Source organism: Rhinolophus sinicus, linkage group LG04, assembly GCF_036562045.2.
Source record: "Rhinolophus sinicus isolate RSC01 linkage group LG04, ASM3656204v1, whole genome shotgun sequence".
NCBI classification, from domain to species: Eukaryota; Metazoa; Chordata; class Mammalia; order Chiroptera; family Rhinolophidae; genus Rhinolophus; species Rhinolophus sinicus.
Genome location: NC_133754.1, coordinates 14,415,675 through 14,443,661, shown reverse-complemented (window position 1 = coordinate 14,443,661; position 27,987 = coordinate 14,415,675). Strand labels below are relative to the sequence as shown.

Sequence of the window (27,987 nt, the reverse complement as noted above, 5' to 3'; positions counted from 1 at the left end):
CAATGCCCTTTCACATTTTCTTTCACATCAGAAAAATTACTTTGTCTTTGTCTTAGAGATATCTTCATTTTTGTTATTTAAACAGTAATCATATTGGTTAAATCTTGTGAGAACTGTCATTAAGATTCCCTTGATTTCTTTGCTTTCCTTTGCCTTTTAGTAGCAATATGATAATTTCTTTTATCCCTGTGAGTGAAGTGTTAAAATATGTTTGGCTTTGCCTGAAATTTCTGACATTTAATTCCCTAAAGATGAACTGTAATTGATCACATTTATCCAGGTGAGAAAGCTGTTTCTTTGGTATAGATTCAGTTCTTCTTTCTCAATTATATAGCTAATCAAATAAACATTCAGTAGTACTTGATGTGAATATATAATAACTCTGGGTAGAGAAGAAGAAAAATTCTCTGCTTTCAAGATGCAGAGAATATGGCTTCAGGCTTCACAGAAGGGAGGTTACCTAGAAATAAGACTAAAGCTTAACTTCTTTACCGATTTCCTTCCCATGGTTTATTAATAAATTTTCCTGGAATTCAAGGAGCATTTTAGTGAAGATACTGTCTTTTGGTTTTAATTTTCAGAACTTAATAAAGCATCTTCCTGATCAAGAGCAATTAAATTCATTGTCTCAGTTCAAGAGCGACTATAACAACTTATGTGAACCCGAGCAGTTTGCCGTTGTGGTGAGTCCTGGCTGTCAGCGTTAACTGTTTTTGGAGGGGATTTTTATTCTTTGCAAAACAGAGGAAAGCAAATGTCGAGCCTTTTCACATCAGTATTACTCACAAACCTTTAATGTCCATCTTTTTTTTTTCTTGACCTAAGGATATTTATGGAAAATGATCTTGATTTAAAATATATATTGAAACTCAAATCTTAAGTGAAGTCCGAAGAGTTTTTTAAAAACTATAAACATGATTTTTTTAAAGTTTTCTGTTTAATGTCAAAATGTAAAATGAAAACTGCACTCCTTATGACTCGAGAGTATATTTATGATTTATTCTAGAGCTATGTATTTCTGACATATTGCAAAAGTAGCTTCAATTTTTCGTTCTAATGACTCACTTCAGTTCGTCTCCTATTTTAGATCTGAAATTAGAAATACAGTCTTTTATTAGCAATGAGGGTTAAAAAAGAATACATATTTTAAAAAATATTAGAGACACCTTGATCACCATCTTGTTTCAGCGTTTTATTTTATAAAAGATAGTGTCTGAAGAGGTGAGAAGACTTTCGAGTGTAATATATTAACTGTGTTGTTAGTAGATCTCAACCTCCTTAAAAATGTTTTTTCTACATAATACATGTTTACTTTTTAAGTAATGCCTTTGTTAAATATTTACAGATAGCTTCTATTTTTTTTACACGAATATTTTAGATTATCACATGGCTTATGTTGTGTGTAGAGATGGAAGAACAATTATTTCCATTTTAAATTTATGTCCAAAGAACATTCAGTTCCATATAACGTATTAATATATTAGTTTTCTATTGCGACTATAATAATTTATCAAGTTTTATTTGTCCTGCTCTTTTTCCCTGCCTTTAAATTATCATTTTGAGGTTGGTTGCACTCTGTTATCATGACGATACTTTAAACTAGTGTTTTCTTTTATACATACAAGCACACACATATCTATGTATTTTATATATATAAAGATTTTTTCTTCTTCAGCAATTTCTTTATACATGTAAAGATTATTTTTTCTTTATATATATATATATTTGTATATAGATGTGTGTATATATCTATATATATATATGATTTATTTTTTTCTTTCTTCTTCAGTTATCTTATTACCAACCTCCAGGGAAGTGATGGAATTGCATTTCATGCATTTCATATAATTTTGAAAATTTGGGTTGAAGGACTGTGTCTCCATACCATATGTGTATGTTCAGGCATTTGCTCTTAAACACCTTCTGTCTCTTCACAAACCCATCTACTCAGCCCTCCCTGCAGGGCCTCCCCATCTCCTATCCCCAGAGTTCACTAAACTCAATAGAAAACACAAGGAAAAAAATCAGGGTTTTTCCTATTCACAGTCTTATATTCTTATTATAAAACTTTTTAACTTACTGTATTTACAAAAGTTTTTTTTCACTTTTTTTATCCGATTCTTCAGGGTGCTCTTTTTTCCTCTTTTTCTTTTTCTTCCCCCCTGTATGCCATGTTTGCTTTATGTTCTATTACCTGATCACTTTGTCTCTCTCTTGATCCCTATATAACATTATACTTGCCATGTCTTCCACGTGAGAATAAATGAATGAGGGAGAATTTGCATTAAATTTGTTAATTGCAGACTACTTAGAATTTTGATTTTTGGCTATCTTTTTTGACTCTTGAATGAAAATCATAAAATGTAAAATTATAGTTCTGAAATGTTTTCCATGTACATTAAATCTGAAACATATACAAGCTTATATGAAAATGTCTACTTAAATAACTTTTTATGTTGCATAGCATCACAAAAAAAATTTAAAACTATTCCTGTATTCTAGTGATTGTCAAAGAAGAATGAATTCAAACTAGCAAATATTTTATGTTTATTTAAAATCGCCAGGTTTATTATAGAATTGTATACTTGAAACCTATATAATTTTATTAACTAATGTTACCCCAATAAATTTAATAATATTAAAAAAAAACAAATAATAGAATAGCCAGGTTATGCAATTTTTGAAAAACTAGAGTTCAAATTAAAGCGCTATGATTTACAAGCCATATACTCATAGAGGTTAGAACATTAAAATAATATATTCCCAAAGTCTAGTGCCAGATGCTATATTCTGGATTTTAAGACAGAGATGGACCACTTCCCTTTCAGGACCTGTCACCTCAAACTTGACCTGAATCTACACATTCCATGCAGGTCATACCTGATTGCAAATGGGATTTAATGTGGAAATAGCAATGCTGCTGAAAAACACCTGTTGTGGACAATATGAACAGTGCCTTATCATCTGTTGCTTATGAATATTCTTGAACACCGTATTTTAAGTTTTGATTTGAGTAGTAGTAATATTTTAAAATAGAGTTGTTTTGGTGGAAAGGGAGAGATTTGAGGGAAAAGTTGAAAAATGTGTTGTGTGTTTTTTTGGTCAAATGATCAAATAGTAATGTTCTTCATCTTTGCCTTTTTCTTTGAACTTTTCACCATTCCCAATCTGGCTCCTTCTACTTTGCAACCTCCACTCCCTGCAAAAAGAGGGGGGAGACCTGCTTAAAGCTCCAAACAATACTTGAGAATTAGCCAAAAAAAGAATGATGGACAAAAAGTGTGGGAGAGTATGAATGCCTGAAGTTTTTTCTTCTTTCTAGATTAAAAATTCAGTATTAAATTTGCTAATTCATTAAAGAGTGATATGTTTTCACTTTATCAATGTTGTGTAAAGAATACAATAATTTGGTCAGTTTAGGAAACTGATCATAATTACGTATATTCCTGTATAGATTCTCATAATACTAAGTTTCAGGTTTAAAGTAACAAACTTACGAAATTAGGTTTCTATGGAAGATGGGCTATTAACTTTGAGGTAAGTTAAACTGCAGGTTCCTGTAAGACTTGTAGAAAAAACATTTGCTTATTGAATAAACCTAGACTTAAAGTACTAATCATTGCAACCTGAAAAGTCGTCAGAGTCATAAAGAGTCATCAAGTGTTGAGCTAGCCTTTGCATTCCCAAATATAGCCAAAGCTTGCCTTTTCATTCATTTTCACTGTAGACTTGAGAACAGCTGTTTCATTTTCAGGTTCTATAGACAGATATTGTGATTTCTAGCATTGTTTTCATTTTAACAAAAATCATTTGAAACTCCACAGTTAGGTTACTTGCCAGTCAGTTTTACTTTTTCTTCTATTAAATTATGTAAATTTATTAATTTGATTTTTGTGAATTACAGATTTCTCATAGAGGTGTGTTGTATTTAAACATCCACCCAAATTTGATACAATAATCGATAAAGTCACTACAGCTGTTTGCATTTTATAATCAGCTTTACTTCCACACAAGAATTATGTAAAACAATAAACAAAAAGCAGCCCTACCAGGACATCTGCATTTACTTACATTATTTCATCTTTGATAGAAAGGCAGTATGCACAAGTAACACATCCAAAATGCTAGTAACCAGAGTCAATTAAAGACCAATGAGAATATACATATATATGATACAACCCGTAAATTAGAAATACGTTTTACTTTTGTCATGTAGCTTTCCAAGGCTGTATGTCCTATAGTGTGTTGTACACCTATGTAGTATTCAGAAATATTATGTCAATGTCAGTATCCATTACATGAATTGTCCTTGAAGCTTTCTTTCAACCACTAAAACATTTGATGTGACTATATTCTCTCTAGTTTTTCAGTAATATAGAGTTTCATATCCACTTGTATTTATTTCTCCCTTGAAATTGGAAGCAAAATTCTTTAATGCTGATACTACCGCTCTTCCTAAGAGAACAGTCTGAATGCTTGAGGACTAGACATGGGTATTCCTGTGGTGCTAAGGGCTTAGTCGCTCATCTGTTTTTTCCTAGTAATTCAGAATTTTAAGGTACCTTCCTGAAAGAATTCTCCTCGCTGCCCTTTTGACTTGGACATTGGCTAGTTTGAGCAGGACAATTCTCAGGTGTTCTAAGTGCTGGCCCTGTGCCTGACTTGTTGTCAAATGGCGGTGGTGACCTGGTGCTTGGCGGCTGGTACCTGTTAGAATTGATGTCCAGTGCTGAATGCAGGGTGTAATTGTTCAGTATTGCTGACTTATTTATGTAGCTGATTACAGTATATTTATATGTCCTATGTTTTCTGGGAGATTTTAGCATATGGAAAATAACCCTTCAAAAACTCTGAACAGACTGTCACTTAATGCTGAGAGACTAAGGGGTGTGGTCAAATGATATTTTAGAGGAATATTCTGGGAGGTGGTCCATCCCTGTAACTTTTTGTGTGCCTTGAAAGAGACAGTTTACATGCTGATTTCATTTGTTGGATTAGGTTCTGGGTAGAGGACACTGGGTACTGACTGATGCGCTTAATTTGAAAGATTCTTTTCCCTGGATAGCCCGGGACAAAACTTTTTTTGTTGAGAAATTGGTTTATATTTGGCATGCCCTAGCCTCATGCTTTATTCACTTTATTTATTAGAAACTCATTAGATCCGTTGTCTGTCTCTTTTCTTAGATTCTTTCCTTCCCTCTTCAGACCCGACACCTCATTCATCTCTCCAAAATACTGCCTACTTATCGAAGGTTTGTTCCCATTGAGTGGAACCTGACTTTAGTTGTCTGACAGCGTTAAAAAAAAAAATACATTTGCTGTGTTTCTTTGATCAGTAACCATTAGGTAAAATCACTGTGCTCACCATGCATGGTTTAACTGTGTGAGAAATAAGATATGTAAATATTCAGTGGGATCAGAAGATTAGCTGAAGTTTGGAAAGACGCCTAAAAATTTGCATTTGAAGCTGGGTGCACTATTCCTTCTTTGATGAAAAATTCTAGATTTTTGAGTATTTGTGTCTGTATTATTTAATTCTGTTAAGCTGCCTATTCTTTAAAGGACTCAAAACATTTATAGGAAGGTCGAATTGAACAGTTGTCCTGTATGTGCTGTATTTTGATCTGCCACCATTTGGTGTCACTGTAGGGCAGGGCTTTTCAACTTTGTGCAGTAGGGGCCTCTTTTTTTGTTGTTGTTTTTAATCAAAAAATGTAGGAAGTTCATGCATATTTCCCTGCATTAAAAATGCCTCATTTTAAAATACACCCTAATATTCTTGCTGTAAAACATTCAAGTAACATATAAAAATATTGACTACAGTGTGGAAGTACCTTGTCACCCACCATTCACTGTGTTCCATACAAATGATCATTTGTAACGTTTTGTTGGACTTCCAGTCCTATTTCTTTGTATTTAAAAATGTATGCATATTCATAAGCACACCTAAAAATACATTGTTCTGTAACTTTTTCCGCCATAAAATATATTGTGGAGATTTTTATTTTCATGATGTGCTGGTTTTAAATTCTTATGTGGTATTTCATGGTACATACTGTGATTTTTCTTTGAACTATTCCCTTAATGAATGAAAGATGGTTCGTTCTTGTTTTCCCCAGGGTTTTAAAAAATAATTCTGCATACATCTTTGTAGTGTATTTGATGGCTGTGTATCCTAGAGATCAATGAGAATGGAGTCTAGGTTTAAATCCTAGCTTGACCTTACTAGCTCTGGGATCTTGGGTAGTTACTCATTTTTCTGTACCTTAACTTCCTGACTTATGAAATGGGACTACATTCATTTCCTGTTGCTGCTATAACAAATTACCACATAACTGGCGGCTTCGAACAGCACAAGTGTATTATTTTATAATTCTGGAGATCCGAAGCCTACAGTGGGTCTTCAGCGCTGCAATCCTTCTCAAGGCTCTGGGGTGGGGGCGGGGTTATTTCCTTGCTTTTTCCAGCTTTCAGTAGCTGCTCACCTTCCTTGGCTCATGGTCCGGTGTCACCCTGACTTCTGCTTTTGTCATCACATCTCCTCTCACTCCCTCCCAACTTGTTATATGGATCCTGGAATTACATTGGGCCTCCTTGGATAATCTTCCCTATCTCAAGACCCTTCATTTAATCACAGCCGCAAAGTCCCTTTTGCCATTTCCGGTACCATATTCACAAGTTGGGGGGATTAGCATGTGGCCATAGTTGGTGGGTCATTGAGTAGGAAATCCTGAGTAGGAAATCAACTGGTATGATGAATATGTGGAAATCATCTTGTACTCATGAACCCTTTATAAAGGTCAGCTTTTGGTATTTGTATTATTTCTTTAGGGAAGAGTCCCAGAATTTGACTTGATAGGTAAAAGGTATTTTTAATCTCGATAGTTATTGCCAAAAAACCCTCCTAGGAGGCGGTGTCATTTATGCTTAATGAACAACATATGTGAGAATTCTTTTTCTTGCACCATCACCAATACTTAATATTGTCTTCCTTTTTTCACTTGGTGACTTTTTTTTTTTAACTTTATATTTCCTGGTCATTAACTAAGATTGAAGCAGTTATTATTGGTTATTCATATTTCTTCTTAGAATTGCCTATTAATCATTCATTTTCGTATTCTTTTTTTCCTTATAATTTATGGGGGCTGCTTATATAACCTGTATGTTACTCTTATGTGAATATTTGTAATTTTTCTTATCGCCTCTCTCTTGTCTTTCTGCCTTTATCTATGATGTGTGCTGTAACTTGCATTTTTAAAGTTTAGTTTTAGAAATGAAGTGAGATAAAGGCCCGGGTTGCTGACTTATTGAGAGGAGTGTGTTCTGTGTATAGGGAAAGCTCGGTCCTTTGTACATTGTAGGAGCATGTTATATAGGTAGCAGTTGATGAAGTCTTTAGTTTAATTGTGTGGAATGTCTTGTAAAGATGTAAAATGAAGCGTGAAATGTAACTGACGTTCTTTCACTGGCTTCCTAAAATCCTTTAGTTGCTCCCCATAACTTTTACATGGATGTCCAAAATCCTTAGACTAGCATTAGGCCTTAAAAAAACACAACAAAACTTCACTGAGACATAACTGACATCCAATAACATGCACGTATTTAAAATTTCTAGAATTTGGTTAATTTTGACATGAATACATCCATGAAGCCATCACCATAATCAAGATAATGAACATACCTATCACCCCCAAATGTTTCCTCAGGTCTCTTTGTAATCCCCTCCTTCCCTGCCAGCCACCCGGCACTCGGTCCCTAATGAAGCAATTCCTGCCATCACCTCCCACCTTGTCTTACTTTTGTCCCTGTGCTGCATCTTTCCTCCAGTGCTCGCAGGGCACCACCCTGAGGCCTGTCAGTGTGCTTTCGTTCCCCTTTGAGGAAGCCTTCTTTGGAAGGCTTTCCCTAACTCTTCTGTTATTCTCTACAAAATTCAGTATTCTTCGTCCTTGTCACCGTAATGCCCTGTGCATACCTCTAAATAGCCTTTTCACCCTGGAATATCAGTGTTATTTTACACAACACAGCCTTCATTCATGCTCAGAACTTTTTGACAGGCTGGAATATATTGTGCTCATCTTTACATTTCCAACACACGGCACATCTCGCACGTGGTGGCCACATGATGACGGCGACACGAGAATATGAAATAAGGAAGAGATGAACGGAAAGGAGGGAAAATATATAGCAAGAACAATAAAATAAAATCAAAGTTTAAAATAATTTTTTTAGGGTTTTTTTTTTTTTTAGAGCACTTTAAGGTTCACGGCAAAATTGGGAAGGTACAGAGATTTTTCCATATGCACTTCCCCCATGCATAGGCTCTCCCATTAATAGCATGCCCCATCAGGGTGGCACATTTATTACAATTGATGAAAACTACATTGACATGTTGTAATCACCCAAAGTCCATAGTTTGCATTAGGGTTCAGTCTCAGTTTGTACATTCTATGCCTTTGGACAAATGTAAATTGAGGTGTATCCATCATTATGGTATGATACAGAATATCTTCATTGCCCCCAAACAAATGTATTTTAAAATCACCTTTTAAAGTAAAAATGTTGATTAGTTTTGAGATAATTATTTTAATTTTTGTTAAAATGATACTGTGGATAATGACTTTTTGGTGTGTGAGAACATTGCTTTCCCAGACTAAATGTCTTCAAGTCTTTCTTTCATTCCTTAGGTGTGTTGATTATTTCAAGTGCATTTGTAAGTGTCCGATATCAAATCAATGATTTCTCACAGAGTTATCATTTTAAAACTTAACAAAGCATATGGAGTTAGTATGATGTAATTTTCTTCTTCAGAGTCCCTTTGGCTTCTCATAATCACTATTTCTTTTTCTCTTTAATAATTCGTCTTCGATCTTGTCTGTCAGTGCCATGAATCTTGCCAATCTCTCATGGAAAATAGGAGTTCTCTTTGCCTTCTGTTTTCTTCTGCTTGTTGGGACCTGTCCAGTTGTCCAAGGTCCCTCAAATTTCATGATTTTTTTCGACAGCACTTTGGCAGTCTCGTCTGTAAATCTTTCAGGATCCAGGAGGACATTTGTTTAGAATAATAAACTATTATAACTATATTCATAGCTATTTAAATCTTAGAGGTCTGCTTCTCTTACGATCATGAGCATTCAGCTGTTGTTCAGCTATTCTTGTCACACTGCTTTGCAACCTTCCCGACACACTCGTACCAGGATCCAGGATTTAATATAGGCTCACCAGCACAGATGGTTTTTTTCTTTCCCCTAGTTCAGGGCTTATTAATTTAGCTTGCTTTCAATTGTGATTGATCTGTAGCCTGAAATTCTTCAGAAATTTATTACTTGTATAATGTCTCTTATGACCTGATTTCTGCTTTCCGTCTCCTCCCGTGTTCGTTGAAATAGTCACAATGCCATTTGAATCTTTAGTTAAACTTACTGAAATTTTGTTGGTTTAAATCAGTTGTCAGCTGAAAGGTATCTTTATCTAGCCCATCCTATTATTTTCTCTGAAGATCCTTTGCCTTACAGATCTCTTCTTAGTTCTTCCTACACATGATACAGTGGACATACACACTGACAAAACTTTTAAAGGCCATTTGCATCTTTTCTTTACCTGTTTGACAAGTAGCATAAAATGATGTATAATAAATTTATTGATTTAACCAACTATCCTGAAATTCACAGAAAATTAGAGACCTTTTTATTGTTGTTGAATTTAATGCGGCTTCACTGCTGCTAAAGTGAGTATATTTAAGAACTGTTCTGATGTTGACCTGAGCTCTCATTAAATGATTCCGATGAAATGGCTCCAGGTCACAGCTTTTCCATTAGCGTAGGCCTCGCCTTTTGATGGGCTTGGGTTGCCAGATACTTTATGGCTGCGCTGAGACCTTGAGTTATATTGGTAACTACACTATGGTCGGATATCTTTTATTTGAATACCTGTCTCCTTGGTTCAGCAATGATTCATTTATTTGTTTGACAAATATTTATTGAACACCTACTGTGTGCTGGGCATTGCTCTAGTTCTGAGTTCATTGCAGTGAACATGCCTGTTAATTCTTGTTGGTCTTATATTTTAGTTGAGGAAAGTAACAATATACACATAATCAAATGTAATGTAGTAATGTAACATCAAGTAATAATACATCCTCCTCAGGATATGGTGGCGTGAGGGCAGTGTTACGTGTGTGATTAACACGGTGTTGCATGTGCGATTAACGCATGTTACGTGTGCAATTGACATGGCGTTACATGTGTGATTAACATGGCTGGGAAGGCCTCTCTGAAGAGGTAATATTTGAGCAGAAGCCTGGGTGACTTCAGCTAGCTTTGTGTCTCTCTTGGAGAAGCATGTTGTAGACACAGGAGACCACAATTCCCAAGGCTCTGAGGGACAGGTGAGTGTGCACCGTTGAGGCCAGTGGCCAAGGCAAAGTGAATGAGGGGGAGATGACACTAGAGAGGCCACCAGGGCCATGGCATGTGGACTGGGACTTTACCCTGAGGAAGCCATTGGAGGAGCATTTTAAACAGTGAAATGATCAGATCATTGCTTTAGGAGTATTATTCTGGCAGCTGTGTGAGGAACAGATTGTGGGGTGGACCATAAATTGAAGCCAATGGCCAGTTAACACGCTGTTACAATGATCTAATAATTAAGGTGAGAAATAGTGCTAGCTTGACAGGCTCGATGGCATTGCCCCTGGTGAGAAGTGGTCAGAATAACTCCGAAGGTAGGGGAGACAAGATTTCTGATAGATTGGGTTTGGGGGTATGAGAGGACTCACGGATGATCCCAGTTTCTCGGCCACTTACAGGGATGAGGAAAAGATGCAGGAGGAGCAGACTGTGGCAGAGAAGATCACTTTAAGTGTCGTAGACATCCAAGGAGACAGGATGTATGCAGTTGGGATGTAATCTGGGAGTTCGGGGCTGGACGTGTACATTTGGGAGCCAGTCACACACAGGTGCCGTTTACAGCTGTGGGACTAGAGGAGTCACCAAGGGACTGAGTTAGAAATGGAACACAGGAGGCAGTGGGGCAAGGTGGAGTACCAAACCTCACTGCTTTTCTCAGTCTTCTCTGCAGAGGGACTCAGCAGCAGCAAAGTTTTGTTTGTTTTTGCTGCAGGTTACCCACCTCTCTGAGGAAAATTGCAATCCATCGTCTAGGGAATTGTCCAAAGTGATTTTATAATATGACACTATTGCAGTTTGTTTAAAAAACTAAGCATGAGCTGGGGTGAAAGGGCTATTTGGCATTTGTAAGATATAATTCATCAGGGACCTTTTGAAGGAAGCTTGTGGTCATGTGACTATGTTTCTGTGGAAAGATAGAAAAAAACTACTTTTGCCTCCAAACCTTGCCCTGATAAAAAAACACAACTGAATAATCTTTAATACAACATCATAATAAGTATATAGTGCCTATATTATGAACTAAGATAAAGTTAGAATGCCAAAAATGTGCAGGCATAGTCCTTGATAAAATAACTCCTGTTTAATCAAGAGATTGAGTTCATTTAGTTCAAATCTACATCAAAATCGTAATATGAAATCCTGCCATTAAGGGGAAAAAATCACTCACACTCTAGCAATTGTGTTCTTTGTAGAGTGGGAGGATAAATGGATTTGAACTCTGAGTGAATTCTCTTAGGAGTTTTTGTTATCCTTGTTCCTTTGAAATTAGTAGAATGTCAGCTATATTAAATAACTCTGCAATTCTTTAATTTATTGGAACTAATAAAAACACAGCATGATCAGAATAATATGCTATTTCATTGACTTACTAACTGTGGTATGTCTGAGAAAGTTGGAATGTGCAACTGGGATTATCTCAGTCTTCCCCACTTTTTTCACTCTGTGGCAAACGGTATGAAATTTTGCTTGTGTTTTATGTAACGTGCATGGAAAATGTGTGGAAGAACTTCATAATATTGAGAAATGACACCCATCTCATTTAATTTTCAACACAGTTCTAAATGCAGCAGCCAGTGACTTAAGTCAGCTCATGTTTGTCCCTGCCTATACCCCTACCTGCCTGCCCACCTCTGAAGAGAATCCTAAATCCTTTCAGTGGCTGCAGTGCTCTGCAGACCCTGCGCCTGCCTCGCTGTTTCTTGCCTCACCTCCTCCCGCTCCTCCCTGGCTAGTTCCGCTTTAACCACGCGGCCTCCTTGCTGTTCCTCACACATGCCAATCAGTGCTGGGGGTTTTCCATTTGCTGCTGACTCTCCCTGGACTTTACATCCTTCTGAGGTTCAAATGGTTTGCTCCCTCACATCCTCCTGGCTTTCTTCATATGTCAACTTTCGGACGTCTTCGTCTTCTCTGAGTCCTCTATTTGAAATTGCATGCCCAGCTGGCCTTAGCACTTTTCGTCCTCTTCCCTGCTTTTTCTCCCAAGTACTCATTGTCGTCTCTCTCATTTACTGTGTGTGTCCCGTCTCCTGACCTCTCCATGAATCTGTCATAAGAATGTTCATGATGGCAGGACATTCTCTTGGGTATGTGCTGGTGAATTCCTGACATCTTGAGCAATGCCTGGCTTGTAATAAGTGTTCGATACATAAATATCCGATGAATGAATAAATAACTTTCCCTGGGGCACTTTACAGTTTATTCCGCATACTGAAAAACTGAAACCATTCAGCTCTTGGCTTACTGAGGCTTGCCATGCAGCACCTTCCTGGTATTAAAACATGAATCTGGGTTAAAACAACTTCTTCGGTATTCCGATTTCTTCAAACAGCCTTCGTGGCATTTCTAGTTTAGACAGACCTAAGTTTGAATTCTTAATTTACCATATACTAGCTATGAAACTCTGGGACAAGTCTCTTAACACCCCTCAGTTTCATTTTCTTTATTTATAAAATGTATGTGAATTTAGAACCAATCTTATTAGCTCGTGGTGAAATTTAAAGGAGAGCATGTATGTGTGCAGTCAGGAGTGACTAATACGTGCCCAATTATGTTCGCTGCTATCACCACCATCATCATATTTCCATTTTGAATGTCTTTTCTTCTCATCTGTTACAATCCAGTTTAGGACTTACTTTAAGAGCCATTTCCTACTTTACATTTAGAATTTTCTTTCACTGTTCTGTGATCTAGCATGTTTTCTGTGTGTGCTTGTGCTCTCATCACTGTCTTAAGAGTTACTCTCTTAGTGGGTGGACAACCTCATGATTCCATATCCAACATATGTCCCTTTCATCTCTCGTCTTGTATGCTCTCAACCTCTGGTCCACATTTCACCCTCCTGGCTTTATCCACTTTATTCTTGTTCTCTCTTCTGGCTCTGTTGTGCTGCTTTTCTGACTCCTTCCCTGGCTCTTTTCCCATTTCTTCCAATACTTACTAAACATCTTACTCAGATTCTTTTCTGTATTCTCTTTTCATACACCCCACTCTTCAATGATTTTACCCACCCCACACTTATTTATTAATCACTCCTTTTGAACATCTTCCAGACGTTTTGTACTTTGACTTTTAAATTTACACAATGTAATGTCACACAGAGCAGCCAGGGGGATGAGTTAGGGGGCGTCACATAAAGGTAAGTACTGACTCATGAACATTTCAGCTGTGAACAGTCATCTTGACTCCCAGACCTCATGTTGAGACATGGTGCTGGAGTGTTTTCTGTTCATGGGAAGAACCTTCAGGAGTACGAGACAAATTACTGAAAAACTGATTGGAATAAGCTTTTCTTCTAACATTAGTTGTACATGTTGGAGCCAGAAGTAAGCTTTAAGTTTTCGACCTCCCAGTCTTTGACTAGGTCTGTCCAGCTGAGGACTTGAGCCTTAGAAATCCCCTGAAATTTAAGATCATCCAAATACAGACAATAACAGCTTGACGGTTATTACGGAAAGTGTGCTCAACGGCAAAAAAAACAAGAAAAAAACTGCAAATTTATTTTAATTATCTGAGATATTATAAAACAGCAGGTTGGCCTTCTGCTTGTAAATGATGTCATGCAGTGGGATGGCTAGAGGAGATTAAAATCTTATTCTACATGAGTTCAGTCTGATTATTTTTTAATATGCTATCTGAGAGTTGTGATACTTAGAAGATGAGGGTTTGGATACCGTGTTTCCCTGAAAATAAGACCTAACTGGAAAATAAGCCCTAGCATAATTTTTCAGGTGACATCCCCTGAACATAGCCCTAATGTGTCTTTTGGAGCAAAAATTAATATAAGACCCGGTCTCATTTTGGGGGAAACACGGTAATAGGAGCAAGGAGAGAGATGGATTTTGGAGTTTCAGGTAAATGACATGAGTATTGCACCAAATGAGCAACTATCGAGGAGCCAAGTAATTAACCTGACAGTTATATTATTGGCTTTTGTGTAGCGATGTACAGTTCACCCAGTATGTGTGTGTACATTTATCTGATGTATGCCTCACAACCGTGCCTTAAAGTTGCACGAACTGAAACTCATAGCATTGGTGACTGACTTATCCATGAACCCCCACCTCTCATAAACGGAAGAGAAGGAATCCAGCTCAGGATTTACGACTCTACATTTCCATATTGTATATTGTCTCTCCCACACTGTGCAGCTTCCAGGTATAAGGCTGTTGATCTCTCTGCAAAGAAGTGGATGTATGTAGGAGGTGGGGAAAGGCCAGTGAATGCAAAGGGAAGTGTTTTACCAGATACTTTAGTCTACAAGGTTTTTTTGCTCAGAACCAGTCCTGTCCCTGCTTTGCTTTGCAGAAAGCAAAAACTAACGGTTTGTTATTGCCAGAAACTCAGGGCCAGGATGGGAGGGAGATGCTCTGCCCTTTCTTGAAGAGCCTGGTGAGTGTAGATGTTTCTTGAATGTGGACTGCCTTATCTGGCTCATTACTCTTAGAACGTGATCACTGACTTCACTAGAGAAGACCGTCCCTCGTTTTCTGTCCCCTAGTTGACAGGAACTGGCTCTCTGATGCTAAGGGTCAGAGCTCTTGAAAACTTCTGCTGGATACCCAGAGTCAATTGTGTAGTTTTATTTAATTTAGTTTGCATTGTGGCTCCTGGGACAGAGGGTGGTAGTGTTTTGGTCCCATATTCATTTAGTTCATTATAGTACTTGTCTGCATTTCTTTCTTTTTTTCTTTTCCCTCTTTCTTTGCTTTGATTATGTTTTTATTTTGTATTGAATTGTATGTTTCATTGAACATCCTTATCTTCCAAATCACACCTGCTTTTTTGAAAGGATCAATGCATTTTTTTCTGTCTAACATTGATCAAATTTCCTGTCCTCAACTTAGCTATTATCCATTATTAATGCTATTTTTGCTTTCTTTACCAAGGATGCCAATTCTGTATCCAAGTCAACATATTTATTTAAGGATTGAGTTAGGAACCAAAGTGATTGTTTCCCCGTTTAGTGAAACGCTGATGTTAACTTTTGTACCACCTGCATCACCACTACCAAGTCATTTGTCTTATTATAATATTTGTTCGGATTGCTATCTGCTAGGAAAATCTAGTTTGTGGGTGTGTATGTGGGTGTGTACTGTACCATTTGTAGCACATTGACTTACATTTCTACATTAAATAGTCACGATTCAGTATAAATATCAATGGTTACGATTTGTAGTTCTTGTAGTTTGTGGCTTTATGCTGAAACTGATAGGACCAGTATTCTGTCGTGTGTTTTTTTTGTTTTTTGTTTTTGTTTTTTTTAATAATGTCACATTGTGTCTCTTCCTGTAGTAAGCTTTGTGGCATCACTGAAGTTTCATTCTCTGGGCAAGTAGAGTCTTTCTGTCCTATTTATTGATGTTTCCCTGTAAGTAGCTCCCCTTGGAACCACTGGCCACGGTGAAGCACCTACATCATTCTGGTCAATTGAATGCTTGAATATTCTGAAGGGATTTAAGGTTCTAGCAGCTTTGTGTTATGGATTTCCTTGAGGCTGTCTTTATGATTTCCCTACGTTCTGACCTAGAACTGTGCGAATTGCTCTATTTTGAATGTAATTAAAATTCGTTTTTAGTGCCATGACAATTCTTTCCTTTATCGCTTAATTGTCTGTTTACTATTTGCTGTACTCAGTCTCTTACTTTATGCACTTTTTTGTCTTCTTTGCTTTTCTAATCTTTTCTCTTAGGAGAGGCTGTATCTGCTATGTTCTTAGCCTGTTATTTCTTAGTGGAATCTTATAACCTCCTTTGGAATTATCCGTGTTTCTGACTGCTGGATCTAGTAGGGACTTCTCTTGCAAGTTGAAGACAACTTTTTTCCCCAATTTGATCATCCCCAACTGCAGTTTTCCACCTAGTTTTTCCTAACCATGGGTCTTAACTATAGCTTAATCCTTTATTATTGGTTGGTTCAAAAGTAATTGCAGTTTACAAGGTTAAAAATAATTGTAAAAACCACAATTACTTTTGCACTGACCTAATAGTTATATCCCTTGTCTGAATCCTGCCATAGGATTTCCCTTTGTCTCAGCACACTTTCAGTCAGGATCCATACAGTTCTTCCATTCTGCCCGAATGCAGATCACAGGCCTGGCCCCTCTGGCATCTTTGGACAAAGCAATAGATACACTTTATTAACAAAGGGCAGAGGCATTGCCTGAAAATATATCACAGTGATTTGATTCAAATGCTCCCAAAATGCACCCACCAAATCAATGGCTTGAACTGAAACATGAACCCAAATACTGAATGAATTTCTGAAAGGCCATTGATTTATTTGTACACGTCCTTGAATGAATTTTATTTGTTCTAATATATAAAGGGGGGGAAGCACAAACAATCAATACTAAAACACACAGCAAGGTGTCATTTTTCATGGGTTTATGTTTGGAATAAATACAAAAACACCTTTGCATTAATATTCTGGCATCAGTAAGAGCAAGATTTTGTAAAATGGCATAGGAAGAATTAAAGTCATGGGAAGGCAATGCTCATTTAAGAGTGTTTTGGGAGAGAGTTGTTATTTTAAAATATGGGCTAGCTAGCCAATGTTACAGGCGAAGGCCCTTTTATTCTTTATCACTTTTGAATAAACTTTATCACTTTTGAATAAATATAACGTAGAGAATTTTTCCTGTGTCACTTTCTCTTACCTCCACTACCTACCCCAAACCCTGTCTCCCCAAAGTCTCACCCTAAATTTTAATGTCTAGTAGTGAAATCTGCTACTGCAGATAGAGTTAAAAGGGTCACCTAGCTGGAATTACATCCAAAATCTGTGTTGTGTTTTTTGTTTTCATCGTTACCTCCAGCTCTAACTTTCCCTTTTACTCTGTGACTGATTAATTTTTACCTGGTCCACTGATCAGTCGTGAACATGTAATTAGTTAACCACATGCAAGTTGAGAGGATTTAACAAAAATGGCTTTTGAATGTAAGTATCATGTTTATGGTATTCTAATGATTTCTCATAATCCCTCTTTTGTTAAATGAAATTCTGAAAGTCAGCAGGGATTGCCATGCTTACAGTGCTTTGTTTCATACATGTTTATGAAGGGCAAAGGGAAGCCAAATTTAAAGTAGAATGAAATATGGGTATTCATCTTAGATCAATATTTTTGGGAAAAGATAAAATTTCTTGTTAAACTTGGCAAGAGTGGAAGTGAAATCAGGGACATGTTAGTCCAAGTTGATGGGGAAAATGCCATGAAGAAAACAGCAGTGTACAAATGGATTAAACGTTTTCCTGAAGGGAGAGAACACGTCACTGATAAACAGAGGTCAGGGCGGGCGGCCAGTAACGAGCAGAACTGATGAAAATATTGCAAAAATTTGTCGAATTGTGCGTCAAAATCTTCAGCTGACTGTGAGGAGCATAGCAGACCAAGTAAACCTCGAAAGAGAAACAGAAAAATCTTAACCAAAAATCTTGGCATGAGAAAGGTGTGTGCAAAAATGGTCCTGAAGGAGCTCACTGATGAACAAAAGCAAAGGAAAGTCAAAGTTTGCCAAGACCCTTTGGAAAGGCAAGACGATGTTTTGGGCCATGTTATCACTGGTGATGAAACATGGGTGTACCAATACGACCCTGAAACAAAGTGTCAAAGTGCAGAATGGAAATCATCCAATTGTTCACAATCAAAAAAGTTCCATCAGTCCAAATCAAGAGTCAAAATGATGTTGCTAACCATTTTTTATTTCAGAGGGATTATTCATTATAAATTTGTACCAATTGGACAAATAGTTGACCAAGTTTACTATTTGGAAGCACTGAAAAGGCTGCATGAAAACAGACGTAAACGACCTGAACTTTTTGCCAACTATTCGTGGCTCTTGCATCACGACAATGCACCAGCTCACATGGTACTGTCTGTGAGGGAGTTTTTAGCCAGTAAACAAATAAATGTATTGGAACACCCGCCCTACTTACCTGATCTGGCCCCCGATGACTTCTTTCTTTACCCACAGATAAAGAAAATATTGAAAGGAAGACATTTTGATGGCATTCAGGATATCAAGGGTAGTAAGATGACAGCTCTGATGGCCATTCCAGAAAAAGAGTTCCAAAATTGCTTTGAAGGTTAGACTAGGTGCTGGCATGGGTGCATAACTTCCAAAGGGGAGTACTTCGAAGGTGACCATTGTGATATTCAGCAATGTGATATGTTGCACTTTTACTAGGGTTAGTTCGTGAATGTAATTGTGAGACCTTCGTATATACCATTTTCAGTATTCTTCACTCATTTGTGTAAATCTTGTCTTCTATCTGGAATTATCTTCATTCTGCCTTAAGAGTTGCCTGTAACATTTCTTCTAGTGCTAAGGAATTCTCTTTTCCTTCCTTCCTTCCTTCCTTCCTTCCTTCCTTCCTTCCTTCCTTCCTTCCTATTTTATTTTTTTGTTTGAAGAACACACTTTTCACCTCCATTTTAAAAAGTATTTTCATGGATATGAAATTCCAGGTGTATAGTTTTTTTTCTTTCAGTGTTTTAAATATGTCACTGTACTGTCTTCTCATTTGAATTATTCTGGGCAAGAAATCTGCCATCATTCTTAACTTTGTCCCTTTGTCCATGTATCGTCCCCCACCTTTGGTTGTTTTGAAGGTTTTATCACTAGTTTTGTATAATTTGGTTATTTTATATCTTGGGCACAGTTTATCATATTATTCTTGGGGTTCATTGCATTTCTTGTATCTGTGGGCTTTTAGTTCTCATCTAATTTAGAAATTTTTTAGCGATTACTTTTTCAAACATTTTTTTGTATTCCCTCTGTCCTTTATTTCAGGGACTTCAGTTATATATATATATATGTATATGTATATATATATCTTTTATTATTACACATGTATTAGGCCTCTTAAATTTGTTCTGCAGCTCACTTATACTCTTTTTGTTTTCATTTTTATCTCTTTTGTACTTTAAATAATTTTTTATTGTCATGTATCCCAGTTCACTAATCTTTTGTTGTATCTAATCTGCTATTTTTCCCATTCAGTCATCTCGGTTATCATTCTTTTCTTCTCTGTAGATTCAGTTTGCAGTTTTTTTGTTTGTTTTGTTGTTTGTTTTTCCCATATCTTTCTTGTTTCTACTCAGTCTTTCCTCAACTTTCTCAAATATATGAAATATAGTTATAAAAACTGTTTTAACTTCCCAGTCTGGTAATCCTGTAATCTGTACGTTTCTGGGTCTGTATTTATTAAATTTTCTGCTCACTGGTTGTATTTTCCTGCTTCTTTGGGTGCCCATTAATTGTAGGTACTAAACAGAAATTTTACTTTCTACTCTAGATATTTTTGTATTCTTTATAAGTATTTCCGAGCTTTGTTTGGAAGGCAGTTAAATTGCTTGGAAAGTGTTTCATACTTTTGTGACTTTTTTAAAGCTTTGTTACATGGAATCAGGGTAGTTTTGAATCTAGAGCTTATTTTCCCCCACTATTGAGGCAATACCCTTCTGAATAGAACTCAGTGTCCTACGTGTGGATTTCGAGATTTTTCTACTTTACCTGGTGAGCACAGGTACTATTGCCAGCCCTATGGGAGGATCAGGCACTAGTATTACCTCCACTCCGTTTCCTGATTGTTTCCCTGGCCCCCAGTAGCTTTTTCTCCATGCAGATCCTAATCAGCACTCTAGCGAAAAGCTGAAGGGGAAACCTCTTGAACTTTTCAGAGCTTTCTGTCTGTGCAGCTTCTGTTCTGGTGCTCTGTCCTAAGAACTCCAGCTGCTTTGGCAACTCAGACTCCCACCCCCCTCTCCTCAACTCACGGTGACTTCCTGGCTCCACCTGGTTTCCTCCTCCCTGTGCTGCAGCTTAGAAATTCCAGTCAGTTCGCTGGCTCTCACCTTGTTTGTTTTCCCTTTCTAGGTACCCTAGTCCTGCACAGTCTGTTGTTTCAGGCAGAGGGGCGATAACTCCAGTTCCTGTTATTACACCTTTGGCCAGAAGGGGAATTTCCCTTCAGATCTTCTAACGGTTTTTAATTTCATTATAATTTGTAGGATGATCTAGTCTCTATTTCTTCAACCTCACCTTTTACCCCTCTGTTCCTTGTCCACTATGTTCAGCCATATTCGTTTACTGTTCCCACCTTAGATTTGCCTTTACTCTTGCTTGTCCCTTTGCTTCAGCGTAAAGGCCCCTTTCTCAGCGAAGCCCTCATCATAATGTCCTCCCTGATTTCTATCTGCATTCCCCGACTTATTCATAGTGCTTGTCGAAAATGATCTTTTCTGTTTTATCCTTCCTCTAGCTCTCCCCTTTTCTGTCTGCTTGGAGCAGGTCCTATCATCTTCTTTTTAATACAAATCTCCATGGCCTAAAACAATGTTTAGCACAAAATAATGGTTCAGTAAATGTTTGACACATAAAAGGATGGGCCATTATATCTGACTCTCACATAACTCTGGAAATAGGCATTACATTTCATATGAGTCAACTTGTTCACTCAACTAGTCACTATTACAGCTCAGCTGTGAACCATAGTTTTAAGTCCTTTAGGACACCTCTTTGTGTCTTTTATGTCACTTCTAATAGTGACGGTCACTCCTGTGTTTGTTTGCCATAGGTGCCTACTTTACTTGAAGTTGCTATTAGCAGTCGTTTCTGCATGCTTTGTTATCGGAGCAATTTATTTTTTAATATTTAAAAATTAACTTTGCATTATTATTAGAGACAAGTTACTTAGAGTATTTACATAGGAAATTGAATTGTTGACCTGGAAATTAACTTTTTGGAAATTTTGCTAATTTCTACTTTTTCTTCATTGGGATTTTAAATCTTCTATATAGACAACTAAAAAGTGGGGCACTGAAGTCCTTATTGGGAATTGTGGGGTTTTGTTGTTGTTGTTATTGTTGTTTGGTACAGAAACATGATGCTTTCTAGTCAGACAGTCTATGTAGTATTAAATTTTATGGCACAATCTGCTTAATTTGTTTCATTTGCAAAAACAAAACAAAGCATCATTATAGTCACATACTAATTACTAGCCATGCATCATTCATTTGAAATAGAGCCTAAAGCGTTTTGTAGTTATAAGTAAAAAGGTCTCTTATGATTCATCACTTTGCAAACAGCCTTGTTTTAAGGTTGCTTTTTAGATCCAAGTATCTTCTACTGCCTGAGAAGTATCTTCTGTATTCTGCAAATCTCATTCTATAGGCCTATATATTCTAAGACTTTTGGAAACATAATGGAAAAGAGGTGACTAAACCTATGGTACTAAATTACTATAGAGTTAGGCAATTTTATCACACTTGTGGTTTATGGTGTAATTGTTGCAGATATAGACTGATTTATTTTATGTTTTATTCTTCCATCTTTAAAGGTCTGTAAAGTACATTTCTAATAAAGTTCAGTAATACTATGATGGGTATTATACTCTCAGTGGACTGTCCTGATTAACACAAAAGTGAATATTTGATGAAAATAGCTTACATACATACTGTTTGCATTGTTTCAAAGCATCTCCCTATAAATTACTTATTTATTACAAAATAAAAATATAGTAACTTTATATTGGAAAAACTGGTGGACATCACCTTAACCAAATATGTATGTTATATATGTATATATGTATAGATATATAGATAGATACATACATATATATAGTATGTTTTTCTTTATTAAATATATATTATGTCATATAAATCCATAATATATGGAAAGGAAGAGGGCAAATATGATAAAGCATATGGGGCAAAGTGGAAACAATTGGGTAATCTGGGTAAAGAGTGGTTTTTGTTTTCTTAAAACAGACATTATAAAAGATTTCAAAAATTCCATTTATAGTAACATAGAAAATAAATTACTTAGGAATAAATTTAGCCAAAGCAGTATAAACCACTAACAATGATAAAACTGGACAAAATATGCAAGGCTTCTGTTTTAAAACAGTAGACAACTAGTAGAGAAAAACTACAAACCGTGAGAGAACAGAAACTCATAAACTTCAGGAATGCCCAGCTTTTGGCATGGTGAAAGATTCCAATTATAGCATCGAGAACTAGAGTTCGAGCAGAGAATGTGGTTTTCTCAGAGCTGAGGAGGCAGAGATCACAGTTTATGGCAGCTCAAACAGCTGGAATCACAGGGCCAGGAATTATAAGGGAGGGATTGCACAGATAGGTTTAGCAGTAGACTATGTGGGGATCTCCCTTGAGATTGGAGGCTGGGCTTTCAGATGCTGAGCAAGACTTGTCACGTAGCACTACAAAAGTAGGGTGGAGCAGAGGTACTAACTAGAGGTTCAGCACTACTGGATTTCTGACCCTGCCGACTAGAGAATTCTTTCCACTAATACAGCAATCACTCAAACAACTGGAAAGGTTGTATGTTCTTTAGGAATGAGGGCAACAAGTACCTACTCTAGACCCACCCTAACAAAACCTGTAATCAAATCCTGCAAACTCCTCTGGGAAGGAAGTTTGGAGATTGAGTCCTACCAAGTTAGAGGGGCTCAGGCAACACCTCTTACTTTTCACAGAGCCACATTGAGTGTGAACTCAAGCCTATGCAGTTAAAGGCGATCATCCAGTGATTGATGTTCCCTCTCAAACAAGAATGAACATTCTTCAAAAGAATATTACAACTCCGCAGTTGTTACATTACAATGTTTAATTAAAAAGAAAAGAATAATAAAGCGGGATGTATTGTCAAAGAAAAAATGTCAAACTGGATCCAAGATGGCCCAGATTTTGGATTTCCTATGCAAAGAATTTAATGTGGATATTATGAACATGTTCAAAGAACTAAAGGAAATTGGCTTCAAGGAATTAAAGGAAAACATGGTCTTAATTAAGGAATCTTTGCAAGAAAATTAAAACTATAAAAATTGAACATATGGAAATTCTCAAAGTAAAAATTTCAGTAAATTAATTGAAATATTTAGTGCAGGCGACTAAAAGTATATTGGAAATAGCAGTTGAGTCAGTGAATTTGAAGGCGGATCTATAGAAATTATTTTCGTACAAATATAGGCAAAAATAATTGTATCATAAAATAAACAGAATCTCGGATACTGTTGAGTAAATACCAATCTGTATTGGGTAAACACCTGTGATTGGAGTCCCAAAAGGGTAAGAGAGTGAGATTGCAGCTGATAAAGTATTTGACAAAATCATGGTCAAAAATTACAAATTGAGTGAAAAACATAAACTTATCATTCAAGAAGCTCAGCAGACCCAACCAGTATAAATATAAAGAAAAAGGTACCCTGACACATCTGGTAAAACTGCTAAAGCCAGAGATAAAGAGAAAATTGTGAAAGTAACTGGGGGGTGTGAGGAGACATATTACATATAGGAAAACAAGGATGAAAGCTTTTGCTGGCTTTGCAGAAATAATGGAAAGTAGAAGTAAGCAGAAGGGTGTATTATTTTAAAGTGTTGAAATCTAAAAACCCTATAAATTCAAAATTCTCTATTTAGTAGATATTCTTCTAAAAGTAGGGTAAAATAAGACATTTTTAAGTGCTATTAAACCTGAGAGAGTTTGTGGCCATCAGACCTGCCCTACAAGAAATGCTAAAGTTTGTTCTTCAAGTCAAAGGAAAATAATATCCTGTGGAAACTCAGATCACAAAAAGAAATGAAGATCACCTGAAATAGTAAATAAACTATGTTTTCTTTTTTTTCATAATTTACTTAAAACCAATAATAACAAAAAATACTGCAGAATAGGATTTATAATATACATAGAAATAAAAGACATGATAGTAATTGCACAAATGAGGGGGTACAGCAAATGAAATTGTGCTGTTGTAATGTAATGCCCATGAAATGAACCAGAAGGTGTGAAATGTAAGTGAAATGTTGGAAGAGTGAGGCAGGAAATGAAAAACATGAACAAGTGCAATATTTACTAAATACTAACTCTAAAAAGGCTAATGCACAAATATGCATCTTTAGTCTTAGAGCAACCAGAAAAAATGTAATAAAAAGAGTTATAGTTCAGAAGCCAGTAGAAGAAATAAAATGGAATACTAAAAACATTAACACAAAATCAAGAACGAGATGAAAGAAAGGTAAGAATCAGAACAGACAAATGGAAAACAGACAGTGTGAACAATAAGAAAAGTAGCATAGTTATGTGTATTTCAGAGAATGTGTGTTTCAAGGCAAAGCACGTTATAAGAAATAGTGATAAATGGACACAATGATAAAAGGACTAATTTACTAGGAATAAATGAGCATCTTAAATATGTGTACTTCTAATAACCATCAAAACTCATGTAGCAAAAACTGGCAAAATTAAATGGAGAAATATTTAACTCCCTAATCAAAATGAGACTAATGCTGCTCTTTCAGTAAATCCTAGAGAAATTGACCCCCAAAAAAATAAAAAATAAAAAAGAAGAGTAAATATTTTATACATGCAGGTAGTTCTATTAACTAACTTATTCTAATTGATATTGGTAGAACATTTTCCACACTAGCTGTAGAATATACATTCTTTTCTAATACCCATAGAATGTTCAACAGAGTAGACCATATGGAAACATAAATCTCAGTAATTTTCAAAAATTTGAAATTTTGAAAATTGTTTTCTGTCTAAAACAATTAGATTGTACAATAATAATAGAACATCTCTCTGTGTTTGAAAATTGCATTATGTGGTTTTAAATTACTTGTGGTTCAAAGAAGAAATTAGTTTGAATTGAATGAAAATGAAAACACTGAAAAAATAAAAAACACAAATTTTTAAATTACCAAGATCAGGAATCAAAGAAGAGAATTCACTACAGAAAATTAGAGAGTCATGTTGTACACAAACATATATATAAGGATTGTCAACAAAATGTTTTTATATCAAATACTGCAACTCATTAAAAGAAGAATATAGAATGACCAAGTTGTGCAAGATTGGTTAACATTAAAAAATTAATATTGTTAACCATATTACCAGAAGAAAAGGAGACAAATCGTATTATCTAAATAGATGTAAAATCAAAAGCATGTGGTAGAATTTTACTTTGTTTATGATAAATAAACTCTCTTGGCAACTAGAAATAGAAGAAGAGTTCTTCAACCTAATAACAGACATCTATGGAGAATACTTAATGGTAAAAGATTAAATGCTTTGTCATTTATGATTGAAAACTAGGAAATATCTACTCATCATTTTTCAGCATGGTAATGCACATTCTAACCGGTGTAATAAGAAAAGAAAAATAAGTAAGAGGCTTATATATTGGAAATGAGGAAGTAAACCATCTTCATTTTTAAACAACCTGATTATGTGAATTCATAAGGAATTTACAATAAACTTTGTTGAAAAAAGCAGTGAATTTAACAAGGTCATGGGATAGATAGTATACCAGAATGAGTTGTATTAATATTTTTCTCTATAGCAATGGTATATTGGAAAGTGTAATGAAAAATAGCACTATTTACAGTAGCATCAAAAAAGTTAAACTACTTAGGGATACAATTCACTAAATGTGCTAATTTTTTACACTGAAAACTGCAGATACTGCTGAGAAAAATTAAAGAAGTTGTAAATGAGGTATTTACCATGCTTATAAAGTGGAAAACTCAGTATTGTTAAGATTTTATTTTTCCCTCAAATGATCTATAGATTGCTAATACACATATGATACACATTTCCAATCAGAATCCCAGCAGGTTTTATTATAGCAATTGACATAATTTACACAAATTCATATAACATGCAAAGGACCTAGAATAGATTGAATCAATTTGGAAAAGAACAAACTTGAAGGACTTATACTACTGATTGATATCAAAATGGTAGTGTTTGTTTTAAGTATGTACAAATAAACTTTTTCTGGGAAGTTTAGAAATAAATCCACAAAGAACCCAACAAATGATTTTCAGCAGATACTTGAAAGCTAGTGAATGGGGAAAGGAACTTCTTTGTATCAAGTGGTGACGCAAAAGTTGGATATGGTATGGACTCAAATGAATCTCAGTTCTGTATCACACCACACAGAACATTTAATGAAGGATGGAATGTAGACCTAAACATTCAAAGATCAAATATAAAGGTTCCAGAATAAAACATAACATTGGTAAAGGGGGGTGTAAAATAGTATAAACCACTTTGCAAAATCAGTGTGACAGTTTCTTGTTAAGTACACATTCCTACTATATCTTACAGATATTTAGTAGAAATAAAAAGACTCATATAAGAATATTCATAATATCCTGTATTGGTTTTCTCAGGCGACCGTAACAAATGCCCACAACCCTGGTGGCTTAAAATAACACAAATGTATTCTCTCACATTTCTGGAGGCCAAAAGTCCTAGGTCAGGGTGCTGGCAGGGTTGGTTCCTTCAGAGGTACAGAAGAATCTGTGCCATGCCTCTGTCCTAGCTTCTAGTAGCTACTGGCCATCCTTGGCATTTCTTAGCTGTAGCATTACTTCAATGTCTGCCTCCTCCTCACATCGCTGCCTTCTGTTTGTTTCTCTCTCCCCCTTCGCTCCATTTCTATTAAAGTGACACCAGTCGTTGGATTTAGGACCCACCCTAAATTTTACATGCTCTCATCTGGAGATAGTAAACATCATTAGAGCTGCAGCAAAGATTCTAGTTTCAAATAAGGTCACATTACCAGGTACCTGGAGTTAGGATTTATCGTACCCTTTTTCGAGTCCCTATTCAACCCAACCCATTACGTACCCTCAAACTAGAAAAGAAAAAAACAAAACAAAACAAAAACAGCTATCAACAGGAAAGTGGATAAACAAATTTTTGTATGTCCTTGCACTGAAATATTGCTCATTAATAAAACAAAATGCTGAATCACACGCTGTGTGTTTGTATCTCAAAGTCATTTTGTTGAGTGAAAGAAACCAGACTCAGAAAGTGTTTACTGTAGGTTTCATTAATACAAATTTCAAGAACAGGCAAAACTAAGTTACAGTGATAGAAATAAAAACACTGGTTTCCTATGGGAGCGTGGGGATTGTGTGGAAACGGACGTGAATGAATTTAAAACACCAGACTGGTTCTGGGTTTTATGCCAGCTTTTTAATTCATCAGATATGAAGCTTATGTGTTAGGAGTGTTTGCTAAGACTGCCAAATTAAATGAGTCTCTCTCTCCCTCTAGCTTTTCCACTTTCATATCCCGAGTATCTACCGAACTTATCTGGACCACCTGTGAAATCCTTAGTGGCCCCGAATTGATAAGCATTTGTAAACAAAGACAAAGCAATATCTGATAGCTATAGCCAATTGCCTATTTCTTGGCTAGCTGGTTTATCCTTTTAATATTTTCTGTATAATTCTTGGCATTCACATTGCTCCTATGAAAAAAATGTAAAAATCATACCATATGTACTTTGCTGTTGTGTAGTTTTTAAAAATAGTTTTAACTTAGGGGTTTTAATATCATAAGGGCACATATATTTTAAAAACATTTTTTGATATTCCGAGCACTACCCAGGCATCAGGCATTTGAATGTTTTTGATGCCTCTTATGAAGTAAAATGAACATTTCTTTTTTTCCCTGAGAATTTTGAAGATCATGAAAATATTAGTCCGTTAGTGGTAATGGGTAGAAATTATTCGTCTACTTTAATGAGAAAAATCAAGGTC

General features: G+C 36.0%; 1 protein-coding gene across 1 annotated transcript in view; it reads left to right on the top strand.

The window, feature by feature from the left end:
- Nucleotides 1-27,987, top strand: part of DIAPH3 (diaphanous related formin 3) — a 438,451-nt gene that overhangs the window by 210,812 nt on the left and 199,652 nt on the right. Inside the window, exon 20 of the mRNA XM_074329349.1 lies at nucleotides 582-683. Coding sequence (XP_074185450.1) covers nucleotides 582-683 — 102 coding nt within the window. The remainder of the gene's footprint in view (nucleotides 1-581; nucleotides 684-27,987) is intronic.